Source organism: Epinephelus fuscoguttatus, linkage group LG22 (genome assembly GCF_011397635.1).
Source record: "Epinephelus fuscoguttatus linkage group LG22, E.fuscoguttatus.final_Chr_v1".
NCBI lineage: Eukaryota > Metazoa > Chordata > Actinopteri > Perciformes > Serranidae > Epinephelus > Epinephelus fuscoguttatus.
This window is the reverse complement of record NC_064773.1, coordinates 9,712,473-9,728,344: the sequence shown is the minus strand read 5'-3', so window position 1 is coordinate 9,728,344 and position 15,872 is coordinate 9,712,473. Positions and strand designations below refer to the sequence as shown.

At 43.0% G+C, this 15,872-nt stretch overlaps 1 protein-coding gene across 11 annotated transcripts in view; it reads right to left on the bottom strand.

Annotated features, from left to right (window-relative positions):
- Positions 1–15,872, bottom strand: part of si:ch73-352p4.8 (cystine/glutamate transporter) — a 68,215-nt gene that overhangs the window by 4,896 nt on the left and 47,447 nt on the right. The window contains exons 1-13 of one of the 11 annotated variants that reach the window (XM_049566871.1): positions 9,625–9,840; positions 9,281–9,543; positions 7,300–7,426; positions 7,100–7,215; positions 6,787–6,912; positions 6,588–6,687; positions 6,436–6,480; positions 6,210–6,333; positions 6,022–6,125; positions 5,825–5,921; positions 5,263–5,412; positions 4,991–5,168; positions 1,859–3,033 (exon numbers count right to left, since the gene is read on the bottom strand). In XM_049566871.1, coding sequence (XP_049422828.1) covers positions 2,969–3,033; positions 4,991–5,168; positions 5,263–5,412; positions 5,825–5,921; positions 6,022–6,125; positions 6,210–6,333; positions 6,436–6,480; positions 6,588–6,687; positions 6,787–6,912; positions 7,100–7,215; positions 7,300–7,426; positions 9,281–9,506 — 1,458 coding nt within the window. In that variant the 5' untranslated portion in view covers positions 9,507–9,543; positions 9,625–9,840 and the 3' untranslated portion in view covers positions 1,859–2,968. Of the gene's footprint in view, positions 1–937; positions 1,054–1,135; positions 1,263–1,505; positions 1,778–1,852; positions 3,034–4,990; positions 5,169–5,262; positions 5,413–5,824; positions 5,922–6,021; positions 6,126–6,209; positions 6,334–6,435; positions 6,481–6,587; positions 6,688–6,786; positions 6,913–7,099; positions 7,216–7,299; positions 7,427–9,280; positions 9,544–9,624; positions 9,867–15,872 lie in introns of those variants that run through there. The other 10 variants (XM_049566867.1, XM_049566872.1, XM_049566879.1 and 7 more) reach the window with 10 other exon arrangements.

The window sequence follows — 15,872 nt, the reverse complement described above, 5'->3', positions numbered from 1 at the left end:
TTCCTTGCGGCCTCCTAATGGTTCCCATTTGCCTGCAGGACCCCAAGGTATTTGTGGCTGCCCTGAACATCTGCAATGCTGCCCTTTGGTAGTTCAGCCCCCCCTTCTGATCATCTTCCCTCTCTTTGACACTATCTGACCACACTTATCTAGTCTGAATGAAATTTCGATGTCATTGCTGGCCTCCCTTGTACACAGCTTAATGTCATTCATGTAGAGGAGGTGACTGATGGTTGCTCCACTTCGTAACTGGTATCTGTAGCCATTCTTTGTGATGAGTTGGCTGAGTAGGTTCAGGCTTATGCAGAACAGAAGTGGGGACAGTGCATCACCTTGGTATGTGCTGCACTTGATGGTAACTTGTGGCTTAGAGTTGGCCTCCAGAGTCATTTTCCTAAGCCCCGTTGAGTTTGTGATGAAGGTTCTCTTTCCACGCATTCCAGTATCCCTGTGTGTGGCATTGAGTCGTAGGCTTGTAGTCGATCAAGGCGGTGCACGGGTTGATCTGCCTGGTCTTGCAGTCTACAGTGACTGCTCTATCAACCAGTAGCTGGTGCTTGGCTCCCCTGGTATTACTTCCAATTCCTTTCTGGGCCTTGCTCATGTATTGGGCCATGTGCCTATTCATCTTAGCTGCTATGATGCCTGACAGGAGCTTCCATGTTGTACAGAATAAGGTTATTGTCCAGTAGTTGGATGGGACAGCGCCCTGCTGGGGATCCTTCATGGTCAGGACTGTCTGTCCTTGGGACAGTTTCATCTTTATATAGTTTCCTACAGCTAAAAGATACAAACACCATTCCAACTTCCATTCTTCAATATAATGTAAATTGGAGGGGTCCAACACTGCCCTCTTAAAAAATGCAGGGGACCTATCCCCTGTGTCCCCCTTATAAGTTAAGCCCCTGGAATAAAAGTGATGTATAAAAGCACTCACTTGCCCCCAGGATGGCAACAAGTTTGATTAGCACTGTCGGAGCAGCACAGGGTCCAAAGAATGGCTCCACCACATAACGGCCAAAAGCCAGGGACATGTAGGAAGCAACAGCAGGCCTGGACACAGAGAACATGTTTGTTAGGTGCTGTGGTTTGATTTTAGACGAGGACAAACAAGACGAAACAAATCTAAACTAACCTGATGAATAAGAACTCAACCCAGAGTCGTAAAAAGGCAGGCAGTGGCCCCAGTGTCTCCAGTAAGTAAGCGTAGTCAGCCCCTGATTTTTTAAAACTGGTGCCCAGTTCAGCATAGCAAAGAGCCCCTGATGGAACAGAGAGCAGATCAGGGAAAAACATATGAAATATAATTAAAGTTCTTAGATGTTGATAGTTCTTAATCAGCGTTGGAATTACAAGCATTACAAATAACATATTGTTTGTTTTATTATTTCCTTTTGTGTTCTAAAATATTTTATTTTGTGTGAACACAGCGAGTGAATAAATAAAACAGTGATAAGGATTTACCAGGGCAGCAGAGATTAACTAGACCATGAGACACATCTTACCAAACATGGAGAGGACCCCACACAGCACCCACACCAGCAGAGAGAGCCCCATGCTGCCACTGTTCATCAGGACTCCCTTGGGTGCGATGAAGATCCCACTGCCCACCACTGTGCCAATGATGAAGCACACTGCAGGCAGCAGGCCAATCTCTCTCCGGAGGCGCACCACGTCCTCTTCCGTCTTATCCTTGTCAGCCTCCTCCGTCTTCACATGTGTCCTGTCCATGTCTCTGTGGCTGCAGATCCTCCTTGGACACCTCAAACTGACCACACTTAGTTTACTCATTTTTGCTAAACTGAAGTTCACGTCTTTATTATGCATTCGTCCTGCAAACTCGAGTTCTTACCTCTTTTACTGTCTCCGAATCCTTTCCTCTTTCCCTCCCGATGTGTTTAATAAAACAGAAACAACAGTCCTCTTTGTGCTTGTTCACCCTGACAGACACACATTTGCAACAGATTAATGAATGTTTATGAAACTGTGGTAGATGACACAACACTTGCTTCAACATGGGCTCCTCCCCTTCTGATTAATTCTGCATGCTTTCTCCCCATATTGGCAGAAGGAAAGAGAGTGCACTGTAAGGTCACGTGAGGCAGTATGCTTGAACTGAGAAGGGCGAAACTTCTTTCCCCTCAAACCGATTCCTACTTGGTTCCCATCCAGCTCCCCGTCACTTCCTCTTGCTGGCAGCGCCATAGTGCGATATCTGCGTAAAAAGGGCCTCCCTCGCACACTTGCTATGCACACAATCTGATGATGAAATGAGGCATCGACATCTGTGTTGTGATTCGACCTGTAAGTACCGGTCATATAGAAACTGTAGAATAGAGAAGTTTTGGTACTCCACCCTGTGTGTGTTTGAAGGACACAGTTACTGGTAGAATCACGCTTTTATCCGCTCTTGTCTTTGATTTGCGTCGCTCAGCTCTCATTTAAAAATCTAAAACAACAAGGTTTCTATGACCTCACACAAACTACAGCAGCGCTGAAACCCCCGTCAGATGTAGTGCAAATAAAAAACAAGGTTGCCTGTTTTTATTTATATTTGAATAAAAGTTGAAACCATTTGTACATCGTCTCTGTGATTAAAAAAATGACCTTATTAGTTGTGATAAAACCATGTACAAATAAGACTATCATGAGCAGAGTTTCAGATGTTCATGAATGGTAACAGTAGAGAAAAGCACCCCATATTCCAGTGGCAGTGTCTCTTAAAAACAAAATATGTCCAGTATAGCACCTTACCTCAGTCAAGTGTGGTCTAAGTGAAATTTTAATAGAGAAGTCAGAATCAGCATCTGTTTCCAGCATAGTGCTTTCTCAAAACAGCATCTTGAAATTCTTGTAAGTATCAAAATGGACACGTAAGACACAGATTTGAACTCTAAACAAAAAGATTGTTGGTCTTGTTAAAGTGGTATCCAGGTGTTGTGTCAGTAGAAAGAAGTCTTTGGGGTCTTCAGTACGTCTGCACTTCCTGTTGAGCCACTTCTAGAAGGATCTGCAGCTGCTTGCTGCAGTAGTCTGGGAATATTGAAGAGAGTCAGAATTATTTTCAAACAATTCAAACGCTCCTCTGGTCTCCTGCTCCTGAGGGATTCATTACAATATCGTAACATGGCTTAGATTTCTAAATAAACATTCACCTCGTCGCTAGATAAACCTACTCCTGAAAAACTCGTGCGCAAGGCTTTTTGTCCCTATAAGGCCGCCGTCATTTACCCGATGGGAGGGGTGAGTGAGTGAGCCCTGCAATCTAAAATTTGGCCACTGATATCACTGTTTTCAACCCATTTTACACACTGTCCCTTTAACCACAAAGAGTCCTGAAATTACTATAGTCAAACCCCCCAAAACTCAATTTGAGTAAATAGTAATTTTATCATCATTTCATTCACAACAAAAGCAAAATAACTCTCAAAAGCTGTCTTGGTTCATTTTCCACTGTTCAACAATCAGTGACTCTGGTTTGGGTGAAATTAACCCTCAATTCACTCAGATGTAAAAACATGCTGGGTATACACACGCTTAAATTACTGTTTATGTAAATGAATTTGGCGAGTTTGCCTTTAGATATTTTGGGTCTGTTTCTGGTCAATCAAAAAGGATCCTTCTCCTTAACAAAAAGGTCTGTGTCTGTAGGGATCCTTTCCCTAATGTTGACAGACACTTACAATAACAACCTGAGCCTGTCAGTGGCAAAAACAAGCACTGTTAATGGACGTTACTCGATGGTTCTCTGTAGCTGTGTCTCAATTCAGGGGCTGCAGCCTTCGAAGGCTGCATTTGAAGACTGATTGCGTCACATCAGCTCGACCAAGACTGTCCCATTTCGAAGGCTCCATGCAGCCTTCTTTCCCAGAATTTGGAGGATGTGAGGTGTCTGCTCATCCGATGTACATTAATGCTGATTATTTTTGGATGCCTTTAGAGACTGCTGTCCACCCAGACTCCTGTTGTTTTTGACTGTAAGGATGAATCAATCATTCTAACTGTGCTGTGGGGCCTACAGCTCTACAGATGCTAACAGGAATCCATGAGTCTGCCAAGATACAAGGGGTCATCCACAGGATACATACATATATGGTAATTGCACGGCACATACGCGAAGGCTAACTGCATTATTTCTCCTAAGGAACATCTTGAAGGGTTCGGGCCTCATAATGTATGACTCACGGGTGGCTTGCCGAGGAGCAGTAAGGCGCCACTGTTATATTGTGTTTATGCATGTAGAAGTTACATCCAGAACCCTACGTGGAGAAACTAAAGGAACGAAGAAACACAGAAGAAACAAAGAACCTTCTGAAACTGGAGAAGGGAATGACCACCTTTGGTTAGGAGGACGGCTTGGTATCCCATTATGCTATCAGAAATGAGCTAATATGAATATGGATGAGGATGTCTTATAGGCCTTAAAACATGGAGCCTGGGGGGACAGAGGAGAGAGAGTTTCAAAGATTGGCTGAATCTCTCCAAGATTGCTGCAGAAATCTGAACTGATACCCTGGCTTGCTAATAAAGTTCTCTTGATCCGAAACAAGCCTGTATCAGCGAAGTCTTTTTCTTCACCATCATCTCACCATCATTTTGTCATTGCAATAAGAAAGGCCTGATAAACTACAGATGTAACAGATGAATCCTTTGTGGCAGGAAAAAGGAAGGAACACCAATGGATCAGGGCAAGAACAACTGTTGATGTAACCAGGAAATCCTCCGCAGACCGGACCATCCCATTTTGGAGACAATTCGGTTTGGCTGATGCAGTCTTCAAAGGACATAGCCGTTGTCGGCCGCGTCCTTCAAAGGCTGCAGCCCTTGAATTGTGACACAGCTAATTGCTGGACATTGGAGCCATTTTGCCACTACTGTACAGAAGATGGAACGACATCTTTCCCCGACATGTTGAACTATAAATCTGACCGTTTTGTGTATTCTCTCATAAAACCCTTAAGAAAAGTTAGCAGATTTTGGTACAACTTACTGAAGATGCGGCTGCATCTATTGGGCAAGCGAAAGCGGTAGACAGTCACATAGTAAACTGGGACCCCGGTCAGAGTGAGAGCGAAGCTTTGCCCAGTGTTCCAGGGGTCCGAGTACAGAGACAGGCCCACGATGAAGAAGCAAACCACCGTGAAGATGACTGCGATGGCCAGGGGCACCTTTGGGTCATCAAAAAAAGAGCAATAACACAGTGTGGTGTCATTTTAGTGTACAGTTTATAATGGAGAATGCTGCACAGTTTGACACACTGACCTTGAAAGGTCTTGGGTGGTGGGGGAAGCGATATCGATGGATGAGCAGCCCCAAGGTTGCCAAGGCGATGAAGAACCAGCGAGCAAAGGAGGCAAAGTTAATGAGCTGGTAGATCTCTCCACGGATTAACATCACAACCACTAAGGGGTACTGGAGACAGACAATACAGCTGTAATGACATATCCATACCTGGCTCTATTCTGACAGATTAATATAGTTGAGAGCAAAGGCTCCCATTCAAACCACGTCCTAATTGAATTATTTCTTGCCAATAAACAATTAGAATTGTATATACAAGTGATTATTGGATGCAAATGGAATCAATAAAATCAGTTTTTAGAAAAAGTCCCAAAACCATTCACTGTACTGTATTTATAATGGACAGCTTTTGACATTATTCTCAAAAATTAAGACAGGGAATACATATATTGCAAATATTGTCACATACAGCTCCTTTAAATGAATTTTATTACGACATTTTTGGTCAAAGCTCACACACATTGAGCATTAAAGTTCATTCTTGACCTTGGAAATAGTATTCTGACAAGAAAAAGAATTTTACCAGTAACAGCACAGCAGGCATTGGTGTATGTCTGCGGATGTGAATCATGGAAAAGACTGGAGGCCAGTGGCCCTCTCTGGCTCCCACAAACAGCATCCTGCAACACAAACAGACTTACAAGGCTGTCAGCACTCATTCTTGGCTGATTTAAAACCCACATATAGATGACAGTAATAACCTTTCTGTGCCCAGATTACCTGGGTGACCCAAAGAAACCACCGTTAAGTGCTCCAAGGCAGGATAGGGCCACTAGAAAGGGAATCACGGAAGCCAATCCCTGAAGAGCACGGTTCGCAAACGTCTGCAGAGACACAGGATTAGATCCCCATTTATACACAGTGCATATTTGTCATGGTTTTCCTTTTAAATGCAATAAAGCACTAACCACAGCCACAGCATCAGACACCAGCAGCTCAGCCGGAGTCATCATGGTGTAGTAGGCCACATTTACAAGCACATAAAAGACTGTCACTGTCACCAGGGAGAAGGTTATTGCCAGCGGGATGTTTCTGACAAGACAGGTTACACACAGAGAGATATGGTAGTATATTCAAGGCAACAAGGCTTTTCAAAAGGGATTGAGTGGAGAGCAGACGTCGGATGTAAAATACCTGTTTGGGTTTATGACCTCTTCTGTGACAAAGTTCAAGTAAAACCTGAAGGGAAAAGGTAAAGCCTGGTAGTAGAGTCAGTAAAAAGGTTTCATGTATGGTACAAGAAGACAACAGAGCCGGGGTTTTTACTGTGATAAATGCTTGCTTACCATCCACCGTAGGCATATAGGCCATTATAGAAGGCCAGGGGCAACTTATCCAATGTTAATAAGTCAACCTCAAAACCATTCTGGAAATTCTCGGTTTGTCCTGGAAACAGGAAGACGCAGACGAATGAATGCCATTTGAAAGGACCTAACAGTTGCAAAGCCATCTGTATCCTCAGAAGAAACAATTACATCCTCCCACCTTTAGCCAGTGCAATGACACCAGGGATGATGATGAGGACCAGAGCAAACATCTTAATGAAAGTCAAGGTGACCTGAGTGCGAGAGGCCATGGTCACACTCCAGCAGTTGACTGCCACGACAAATGCTACAGACACAAAGACAAACTACTGGTTAGATGAACATTTATGGATTTGCAGTATGTTTTGCACAATATGGATCTGTAAGGTATAACAATGTAAGGGTAGAACTTTGATTTCAAAGGTGGGAGGGCCGCAGTTAGTCCAGGCACATATCCTCAAAAGGGCTTTAGTTTATCATATAAAAGCACTCACTGAGTCCCAGGATGGAAACAAGTTTGATCAGCACTGTGGGAGCAGCACAAGGTACAAAGAATGGCTCCACCACATAGCGGCCAAAAGCCAGGGACACATAGGAAGCAACAGCAGGCCTGGACATCGAAAACATGCTTGTAGATGCTGTGATTTTATTTTTAGGACAGGACAAACAAGATGAAACAAATCCAATGAATAACCTGATGAATAAGAACTCAGCCCAGAGTCGTAAAAAGGCAGGCAGTGGCCCCAGTGTCTCCAGTAGGTAAGTGTAGTGGCCCCCTGACTTTTTGAAAGTGGTGCCCAGTTCAGCATAGCACAGGGCCCCTGATAGAACAGAGAGCAGATCAGGGAAAAACATGAAATGTAATTTAAGTTGTAGGTGCTGATAGTTCTTAATCAGTGGTTATATTGGAATTACATTTTCCTGCCATGTCAGTGATGTTGCTTTGTTAGATGGTACTGTCAGCCTGTTGGTTGGTCAGTGCTACAAAATTTGGTAAAGACACGGACTACCATCAAATTGGCACACATATTCATGTCCCCCACAGGATGAATCCCCCCAGAAGAGAACAAAATTGCCAAAATTGTACATAAAAGGAGAGCGCTAGCCTAGGGCACTGAATGTGTGCTAGGTCTGGCAATGTTGATCCCACCATCAGCACTAACATCCACCATCAGGTCATCGTTTGATCTTGTACAATCATTTGGATTATGACAAAATCACCTAAAGTTTGTGTTTAGTACTAATTGCCAAATGTTAGAATGCTAGCATGCTAAACTAACATAGGATAAACAACACTGGATTTCCAACATGTTTGGAAATCCAATCTGCGCTCTGCTGCTCTGAGAGTGTGGTGCTCTGAATGACAAAACTTAACATTCCAATAGCGCTACGCTTTACGGTGTACTCCAAGTGCCAGAGCACACTTGGAATAAGTATTTCCGAACACACCCATAGCGAACATGGTAAAAGGGTTTATCTGCTATACATCAGCATTGTCACTGGAGCTTGTTAGCATGGTGATGTTAGCATTTAGCATTAAGTATTGCCCCACATGGTCACTAGCTGTACATTCTCTTGTTAATGTGTAATGTATGTGTGAATAACTTGCAGCCAAATGAACGGATAAATACACATCATCTAGTGATTAATTGATAAAGTCAGGATTGTCAGATGAGCTTGTTAGCATGGTGATGTTAGCATTTAGCAGAAAGTACAGCTTCACAGAGCCACACGCAAGGCTGTAGATTCTTTGTTTTGTTATTGTGTAACTTGTGAAAAACTTGCAGCCAAATACACAACAGAATGTACATATTTTAGTGATTAATTATCGCAAATATGTTGACAATATCATGTGAGCATGTTAGTGTGGTGACATTAGCATTTAGCACGTAGTACAGCCTTACAGAGCCACTAGCATGGCTGTAAAGTCTTTGTGTTGTTATTGTGTAACTTATGAATAATTTGCAGTCAAATGAACGGATAAATACACATCTTCTAGTGATTAATTCTAACAACAATGTTAGCATTGTCATGTTAGCTTGTAAGCATGGTAATGTTAGCATTTAGCACAAAGTACAGCCTCACAGAGCCACCAGCATGGCTGTAGATTCTTTGTTTTGTTATTGTGTAACTTGTGGAAAAACTTGCAGCCAAATTCACAGATGAATATACATATGTTAGTAATTGATGATACTATGAATATGTTAGCATTATCATGTAAGCATGTTAGTATGGAGATGTTAGCGTGCTGTAGCCACTAGCATTGCTGCCGTCTCTTAGTCTCATTATTGTGTTACTTATGAATAACCTAATTATTACAGTGATTTGACAAAATGATGGACTGAAAAATACATTGATGGATATATTGAAAACAAATGTACACTTACATAATGCTATCCAAAAATACACTTAAAAGTTTAATAACCATGAAATGCAACAATTAATAATCTTATCAGAGGAAATAATGTAATATAGGAAGTTTTAAAGGATTTAAAACCTGGTGCAAGGTTGTAAATGTCATTGTCATTTCATATTGTGTTTTAAAACATTTTATTCTGTGCAATATTTTTATTCTGTGTATAAATGTAAAATTCAGTGAAAGTAACACATAGAAATGAACAGTCACAAAGATTTAACGGGACAGCAGAGATTAACTAGACCATGAGGCATCTTACCAAACATGGAGAGGACCCCACACAGCGCCCACACCAGCAGAGAGAGCCCCACGCTGCCACTGTTCATCAGGACTCCCTTGGGTGCGATGAAGATCCCACTGCCCACCACTGTGCCAATGATGAAGCACACTGCAGGCAGCAGGCCTATCTCTCTCCGGAGGCGCACCACGTCCTCTTCCGTCTTCTCCTTGTCAGCCTCCTCCGTCTTCACATGTGTCCTGTCCATGTCTCTGTGGCTGCAGATCCTCCTTGGACACCTCAAAGTGACCACACTTAGTTTACTCAATTTTGCTAAACTGAAGTTCACATCATTTTGCATTCGTCCTGCAAACTCAAGTTCTTACCTCTTTTTTTGTATCTGAATCCTTTCCTCTTTTCCGCCTGACGTGTTTCCCAAAACAGAAATCAACAGTCCTCTCTGTGTTTCCTGTTAACCCTTACGGATACACATTTGCAGGCGACTGGTGAATGCTCATGAACCTGTGGACGATGGCAAAACACTTGCTTCAACATGGCCTCCCCCCTTCTAACTTACTCTGCATGTTTTTCTCCCCTTATTGGCTCCCACACCACCCCACCCAGCCTGAGCAGGGAACAAAGCCAGCACTCTTCCAGGCTTCAGCAAGTAATTACCGCAGTTTAAAAGCTGGACACTTTCCTGCATTGTACTGTGTGTGCATGTGCTCTTGGATGTGTGTACAGCTTGACAGAGGCATTCGGTCTCCGGGGGGATAAAGGGTCAGGGGTGATGTCGAGGCAGCTGTACAGACTGCAGGACAACTGCTTTCAATAACAGCAAACATTTTCATCTTGTCCCCTCCAATGCATGTATTCCTTCATCATCAGCTTTTCACAGCTTTCATGCACAGGTAGCTTCGGCTAGACCCTAAAAATGTTGGTGCAATAATTCTGCAGAGATCAAATGGCCCAGGAGAGAAAATCACAGAGGCCACTCTATTAGCTTGTTTTTCTTTATTTCCACTTGACTGAGCGCTGTATGGATGTCAGTTTCACTCCATCAGCGATAGCTCTGCTTGTTAAAATTCCTCCACACCAAGAGGTTGCTTTGGTTAAGATTTATGAGGGGTGAACAATTGTATCAGATGTGCGGCGATGTCATCTGGACGCAATCCAAGGCAAAAGTGATTATATCAAGGATGTTGCAAAAACATGGAATTCCATTTCTGGTATTTTTTGGCACTCGTGTCCAGGGCTCAGCGTAAACGGGTCATGTGAGGTTTTTGTTTGGTTTTGTTTTGAGGTTAAGAAGCTGGGAGATGCAGAAATGGAGGATGTTTGTGGGAAGTTTCATGCTGTTAGAGCCAATAAACATTTAGCATCTTACAACTGCTGAGTTGAACTCTGAATTTAGAGTCATTCACTCATGCAGTCCAGGACATGTGGACCAAATTACAGCAGCCCAAGCAAAGCACCCCAGACGCCCCTCTCCCCAGCAACGCTTTCCAGCTCCTCCTGGGGGACCCCAAGGTGTTCCCAGGCCAGATGAGATATGTAATCCTTCCAGCGTGTTCTGGGTCTGCCCCGGGGCCTCCTACCAGTGGGACGTGCCCAGAACACCTTGAACAGGATGCATCCTGATCAGATGCCCAAACCACCTCAACTGATGACGATGTGGTTCTGTTGGCTTCATCACAGCGTGACCTCCAGCATGCACTGGGGCGGTGTGCAGCCAAGTGTGAAGCTGTCAGGAAGAGAGTCAGCACCTCCAAATATTAGTCCATGGTTCTCTGCTGGAAACTGGTGGATTGGCCCCTCTGGGTTGGGGGAGAGTAATATTGTTCCATTGAGGGTGGAATGGAGCATGCAGCTTTTCTAGACTTCCAAATGTCATCAGACTGAATATTTTTCCAATTTTGCCACTATGTCAAAATGTCTTCAAAGCTTGATGCTGTCTCTAGGGGGGCTTGGTCCTCCCCCAGAGAATTTTGAGTGTCAAACACTTGATTTCCTATATTCTGGTGAATTTATATGCACCATATTGTGCCTGTTCTGCATGAATGTATGAAGGAAATGACAAATGCACATATTCTAAATATGGAGGGGGATGTGTCCCCTGCACCTCCCAGCTGGCAACCAGAAATTGCCCTTCACTGTACCATAACTTGATGTACTATGTTCCATCCATCCATCCATCTTCTAACCACTTCATCCTCTTGAGGGTCGCGGGGGGGCTGGAGCCTATCCCAGCTGACATTGGGTGAGAGGCAGGGTACACCCTGGACAGGTCACCAGACTATCACAGGGCTGACACATAGAGACAGACAACCATTCACACTCACATTCACACCTACGGACAATTTTAGAGTTATCAATTAACCTAGTCCCCAATCTGCATGTCTTTGGACTGTGGGAGGAAGCCGGAGTGCCCGGAGAGAACCCACGCTGACACGGGGAGAACATGCAAACTACAGAAATACAACCCTGTATTATGTTCCAGGTCTTTGAAAACAGGGGACTGAGTGCTTACATTTGACACTTGACAAGGGTAATTATATTATATATGGCATGTTTATTTTTTTGTACAATATTCAATAGCATCTATAATAAAATTATACGCTTATTCCATAACCATAAATCAGCAATTAAGATTGTTAAATGAAATTAATAATTTCTTATTTTCTTTGGTATTTTTTGTCAAATACAGATATGCATTGCAGGGAAGTGATGTTATCTATCTATCTATCTATGGTTTGCAACAGTGACGGACTCAGGATGTTTGACGGGCAGGGGCGAAAAGGAAAAAAGGGCACCTACTTCATGACATGGGGACAAGAGGGCAGCCAAAAGGGCACATCCGCTCGTTTTCATTCAATAGGGCACATCACCTTGTTTTGATCACTCAAGAGGGCAGCCAAAAGGGCACATCAGCTCATTTTCATCACTCAAGGGGGCAGCTGATAGGGCACATCCTCTCGTTTTTGTTAATCAAGAGGGCAGCCAAAAGGGCACATCCTCTTATTTTCGCCACTCAAGAGGGCACTTTAGCTTGGCGTTTTCAACCGAGGTGGGACCGGGGCGACCGCACTGACTGCATTTGATACAAGTTTATAATCATAACAAAAATATCTTTCTAAAAGACAGCAGTAACATTAGCATGTTTGATTTGTAGATTGACTACAAAATAAAGGTGACTAGTTTGATGATTGACACATTGTTCAAGTCTCTTTTTTTCTTTCAGCAAAATACTGGTCCCAGTTTCTCCAGTGTGAGGATTTGCTGCTTTTCTCAGTTTCATATCATTATAATCTGTATACCTTTGGTTTTTTTTGTACAAATAGTTGGCTAAAACTATATGTCACCTTTAACTCTGGGAACTGGGATGACCATTTTTACTCTTCTCTGGCATTTTGTAACAAATTATACAATAAAAACAACCACTGTTTTCATCTAGTAACAGATAACTGAGTCACAATAGGGTGTAACATATTATTGAGAAAGACTCAATAAAATTTGACTACTTTAAGCTTCAGTTTCTGCCATGTCTGTACACTGATGTTTCTCTCCCTTTCACCAGCAGAGGGAGCCAAACTCTTTGACTTGCTAAATCCCATTACCTCAAAGCTGGGTGCACTTCATGTACCCTACAGAAGATGGCGCCCTCGTCTCACTCTTAGTATTAATTATCTATCACTGAGTTACTTATTGCCTGTCTGTCCCAGGTAAGGCCCTGGGACATGTTGAGCATCACGCTGTGAAATCCCAGGGCGGGTCTGAATTTAGCCCCCCTCTCAGCAGGTAAACCTGCCTGCAGCTCACACACCGGCCCCAGGAGACATGAGCCCAGCTCCCCTGCTGTTTTCCACCTGACCTCCCAAGATCCCTGCCCAGTCAAGTGAAGGCCAAACCAGCCTCAAGCACTCACTCCCAACCGTTCCTCCTATAGGCTCATCTCACACAGAACACAAAGGGAATATGCCCTGACATTTCCCATGAGCCATTCACAGGAAGGCCTCCCAGGTTTTTTTCCATTTTGTACATCACTGGTTGTCAAAGTGGGATGTAAAGAGGTACACCAAGGCTTCACAGCAAAACGAGGATTTCGATTTAATATGATTGCCCTCAGCAGACATCCCAGAGGAGGAAATGTACAGGAATGATCATGTTAATCACAGAATTCATTTCACCATGCTTTTGATACACAGCTAGGCAATTAAATATTAACAACAGCTGGAATCTGAGCATATGGCTCTCTGATGAAATTGGGATCATCGGGGATCTGGATTTGAAAACATGTTCGAACCCTTTTTGGGAATCTATAACAAAATAAAACACCATCATTATTCATCCCTCTCCTTATGGATTATCCCTCTCAAGGTAAACAAGGAGAGAAAAGTCGTCCTCCACGCTGTCCTCATGGAGTCGTGCCCTTGGCAACCGGCGGAGGTTTTTGCATGAATGGAACAAGTCTTGAATCCCCCAATTACAAGGCCTATTATCACATATAATGTGTGTGGAGCCTATAGTATGAGTGTGTGTGTGTGTGTGTGTGTGTGTGTGTGTGTGTGTGTGTGTGTGTGAGGAGCTGTCCTGGGAATTAATTAACCCTCACACACCGACAAGCACACATATTACCAGGAGTGGAGTGGAAGAAACATTTACCCTCATTACTGTAACAAAGTCATTTGTACTTTTTTTTAATAAGCTATTTTTCAAAATCGATAAGTTTACATGTACTTTTTAATAAAGGTCCAGTGTGTAGGATTCAGGGGGATATATGGGCAGAAATTAAATATAATAGTTGTGATTCTGTTACCTTAAAATGAGCCATTAATCAATTTATTTACTCATTTTTTTAAATTTCCTTCAATGGTGCAAAATTAAAACAGTGGTGACCGTACAGGTATGAAACAAACAAAAAATGTGTATGTACACAAACACAAGGACAGAAAAGGAAAATAGGGTGACATACAGAGTTTGATAGGTATGTAAAAAAAAAAAAACCATTGCAAACCAAATAAGGATCATTTTCATGTTTAAAGATCTGCATTTATTTACACTTAAAGTAACATAATTACAGATTGTTGTATGGGAAAACTGTTGGATGTGAAATATGGAATAAAATAAAATAATAGAATAAGATTAAATAAAATAAAATAATATTAAATTAGATTAGATTGAATTGAATTCAGGTTCAACTGGTTGCAATCTGCAATCCTCACCACTAGATGCCACTAAATCTCCCTGAATCTTACACACTGCTACTTTGCTACATTTCAGTTAATTCAGTTATTATCATAAGTATCTATCTATTTTAATCATTCACTGATGTAAAAGTCTAGTCTGAACTGTGGCAAACATAGACTGGTTTTAATTTGATGCAAGCATGCAGGAGAACTACAGTGGCCGAGAATGGCCCTATCCAGAACCAGAGTTTGGTTTGTCCGTTCTGGGCTACTGTAGAAACAAAATGGCCGAACTCTGCGATAGAGACTTGTCTGTATTTAGATATAAACGGCACATTCTGAGGTAACTAAAACACAACAATTATTATTTTCCGGTAATTATTAATGAATGAAAACATAGTTGTGAATATTGAAAACACACCGGACAAGGCACCACCCGCCAGCGCGCGCGAGGTGACCCAAATCAAACGCACCCAAGCACAGGTGCGTTTGGCTAACATGCTAACATGCTAAGTGCCAACGATGACGCAGCAGAGTATAGCTGCAGTGCGCTCAACATGTGTGACAGCTTTGAGGATGACAGCGGCACAGAGAGGCTGAGAGGACTGGTTATACTGGGGCCGAGTGGCTGAATGAACTGGTTATACTGGGACAAAGAGAGAGAGAGAGAGGATATTAAGCTTTGAGAATGAAGGAGCAGAGGAGTTACATTGAGGGGAGCCTGCTGACGTAACTGTTACAGACCACCATAATGACAGGTGAGTACAATATGTTAGCATCTTCTCTGTGTTAGAGTAGGCTACATATTGTGTTTTAACTGTGCAGTATCTGCTTAACACGTGTAGCTGCAGCTGCTGTGGGGTTATATAGCTGGGTACATCTTTTTGTAGCTGCTTTGGTGATGTTTTATTCCACTGTTAATTATATAAGAAGTGTCAGGCTGTTTAATTTATGTGATATAATATAAGGCTACTTGTTGCACCCTCCGTGGTGTCAGTGGTGTCACCAAAGGGGGGACAAGGGGCCATGGCTCCCCCGATACAGTTGCTGGCATTAAGACGTATACAGAGGCTGTGATGCGTTCATTTTGTGTCATGTATATAGACATTATCCCGTTTATAACATGGCTTACTACTAAAACATTCAAATGTTATAACTGGCATCAATATTATTAAACTGCTGGCAGAGTGTATTGACAGAGGAGAGGCGTTCACCAGACAAACGGGAGCAGTTGGAGTTGGTGCCCAGTAGCTGTGAAGGCTGCCCTCACATTTATGGCCAGTGACCGACATGATCTCCCTGCTCTCCAGGACAGCTTGGGAGAGCTGTGTGGACTAACATTAACTGATTTTGATGCTCCTCAGTCTAAGGCCGTTGCAGTGAAAAGTCCAGTGTTCACAGCTGAGCGTAACTTAGCTGGGCGATGTCCGTCGATAGCTGCCTCCGTG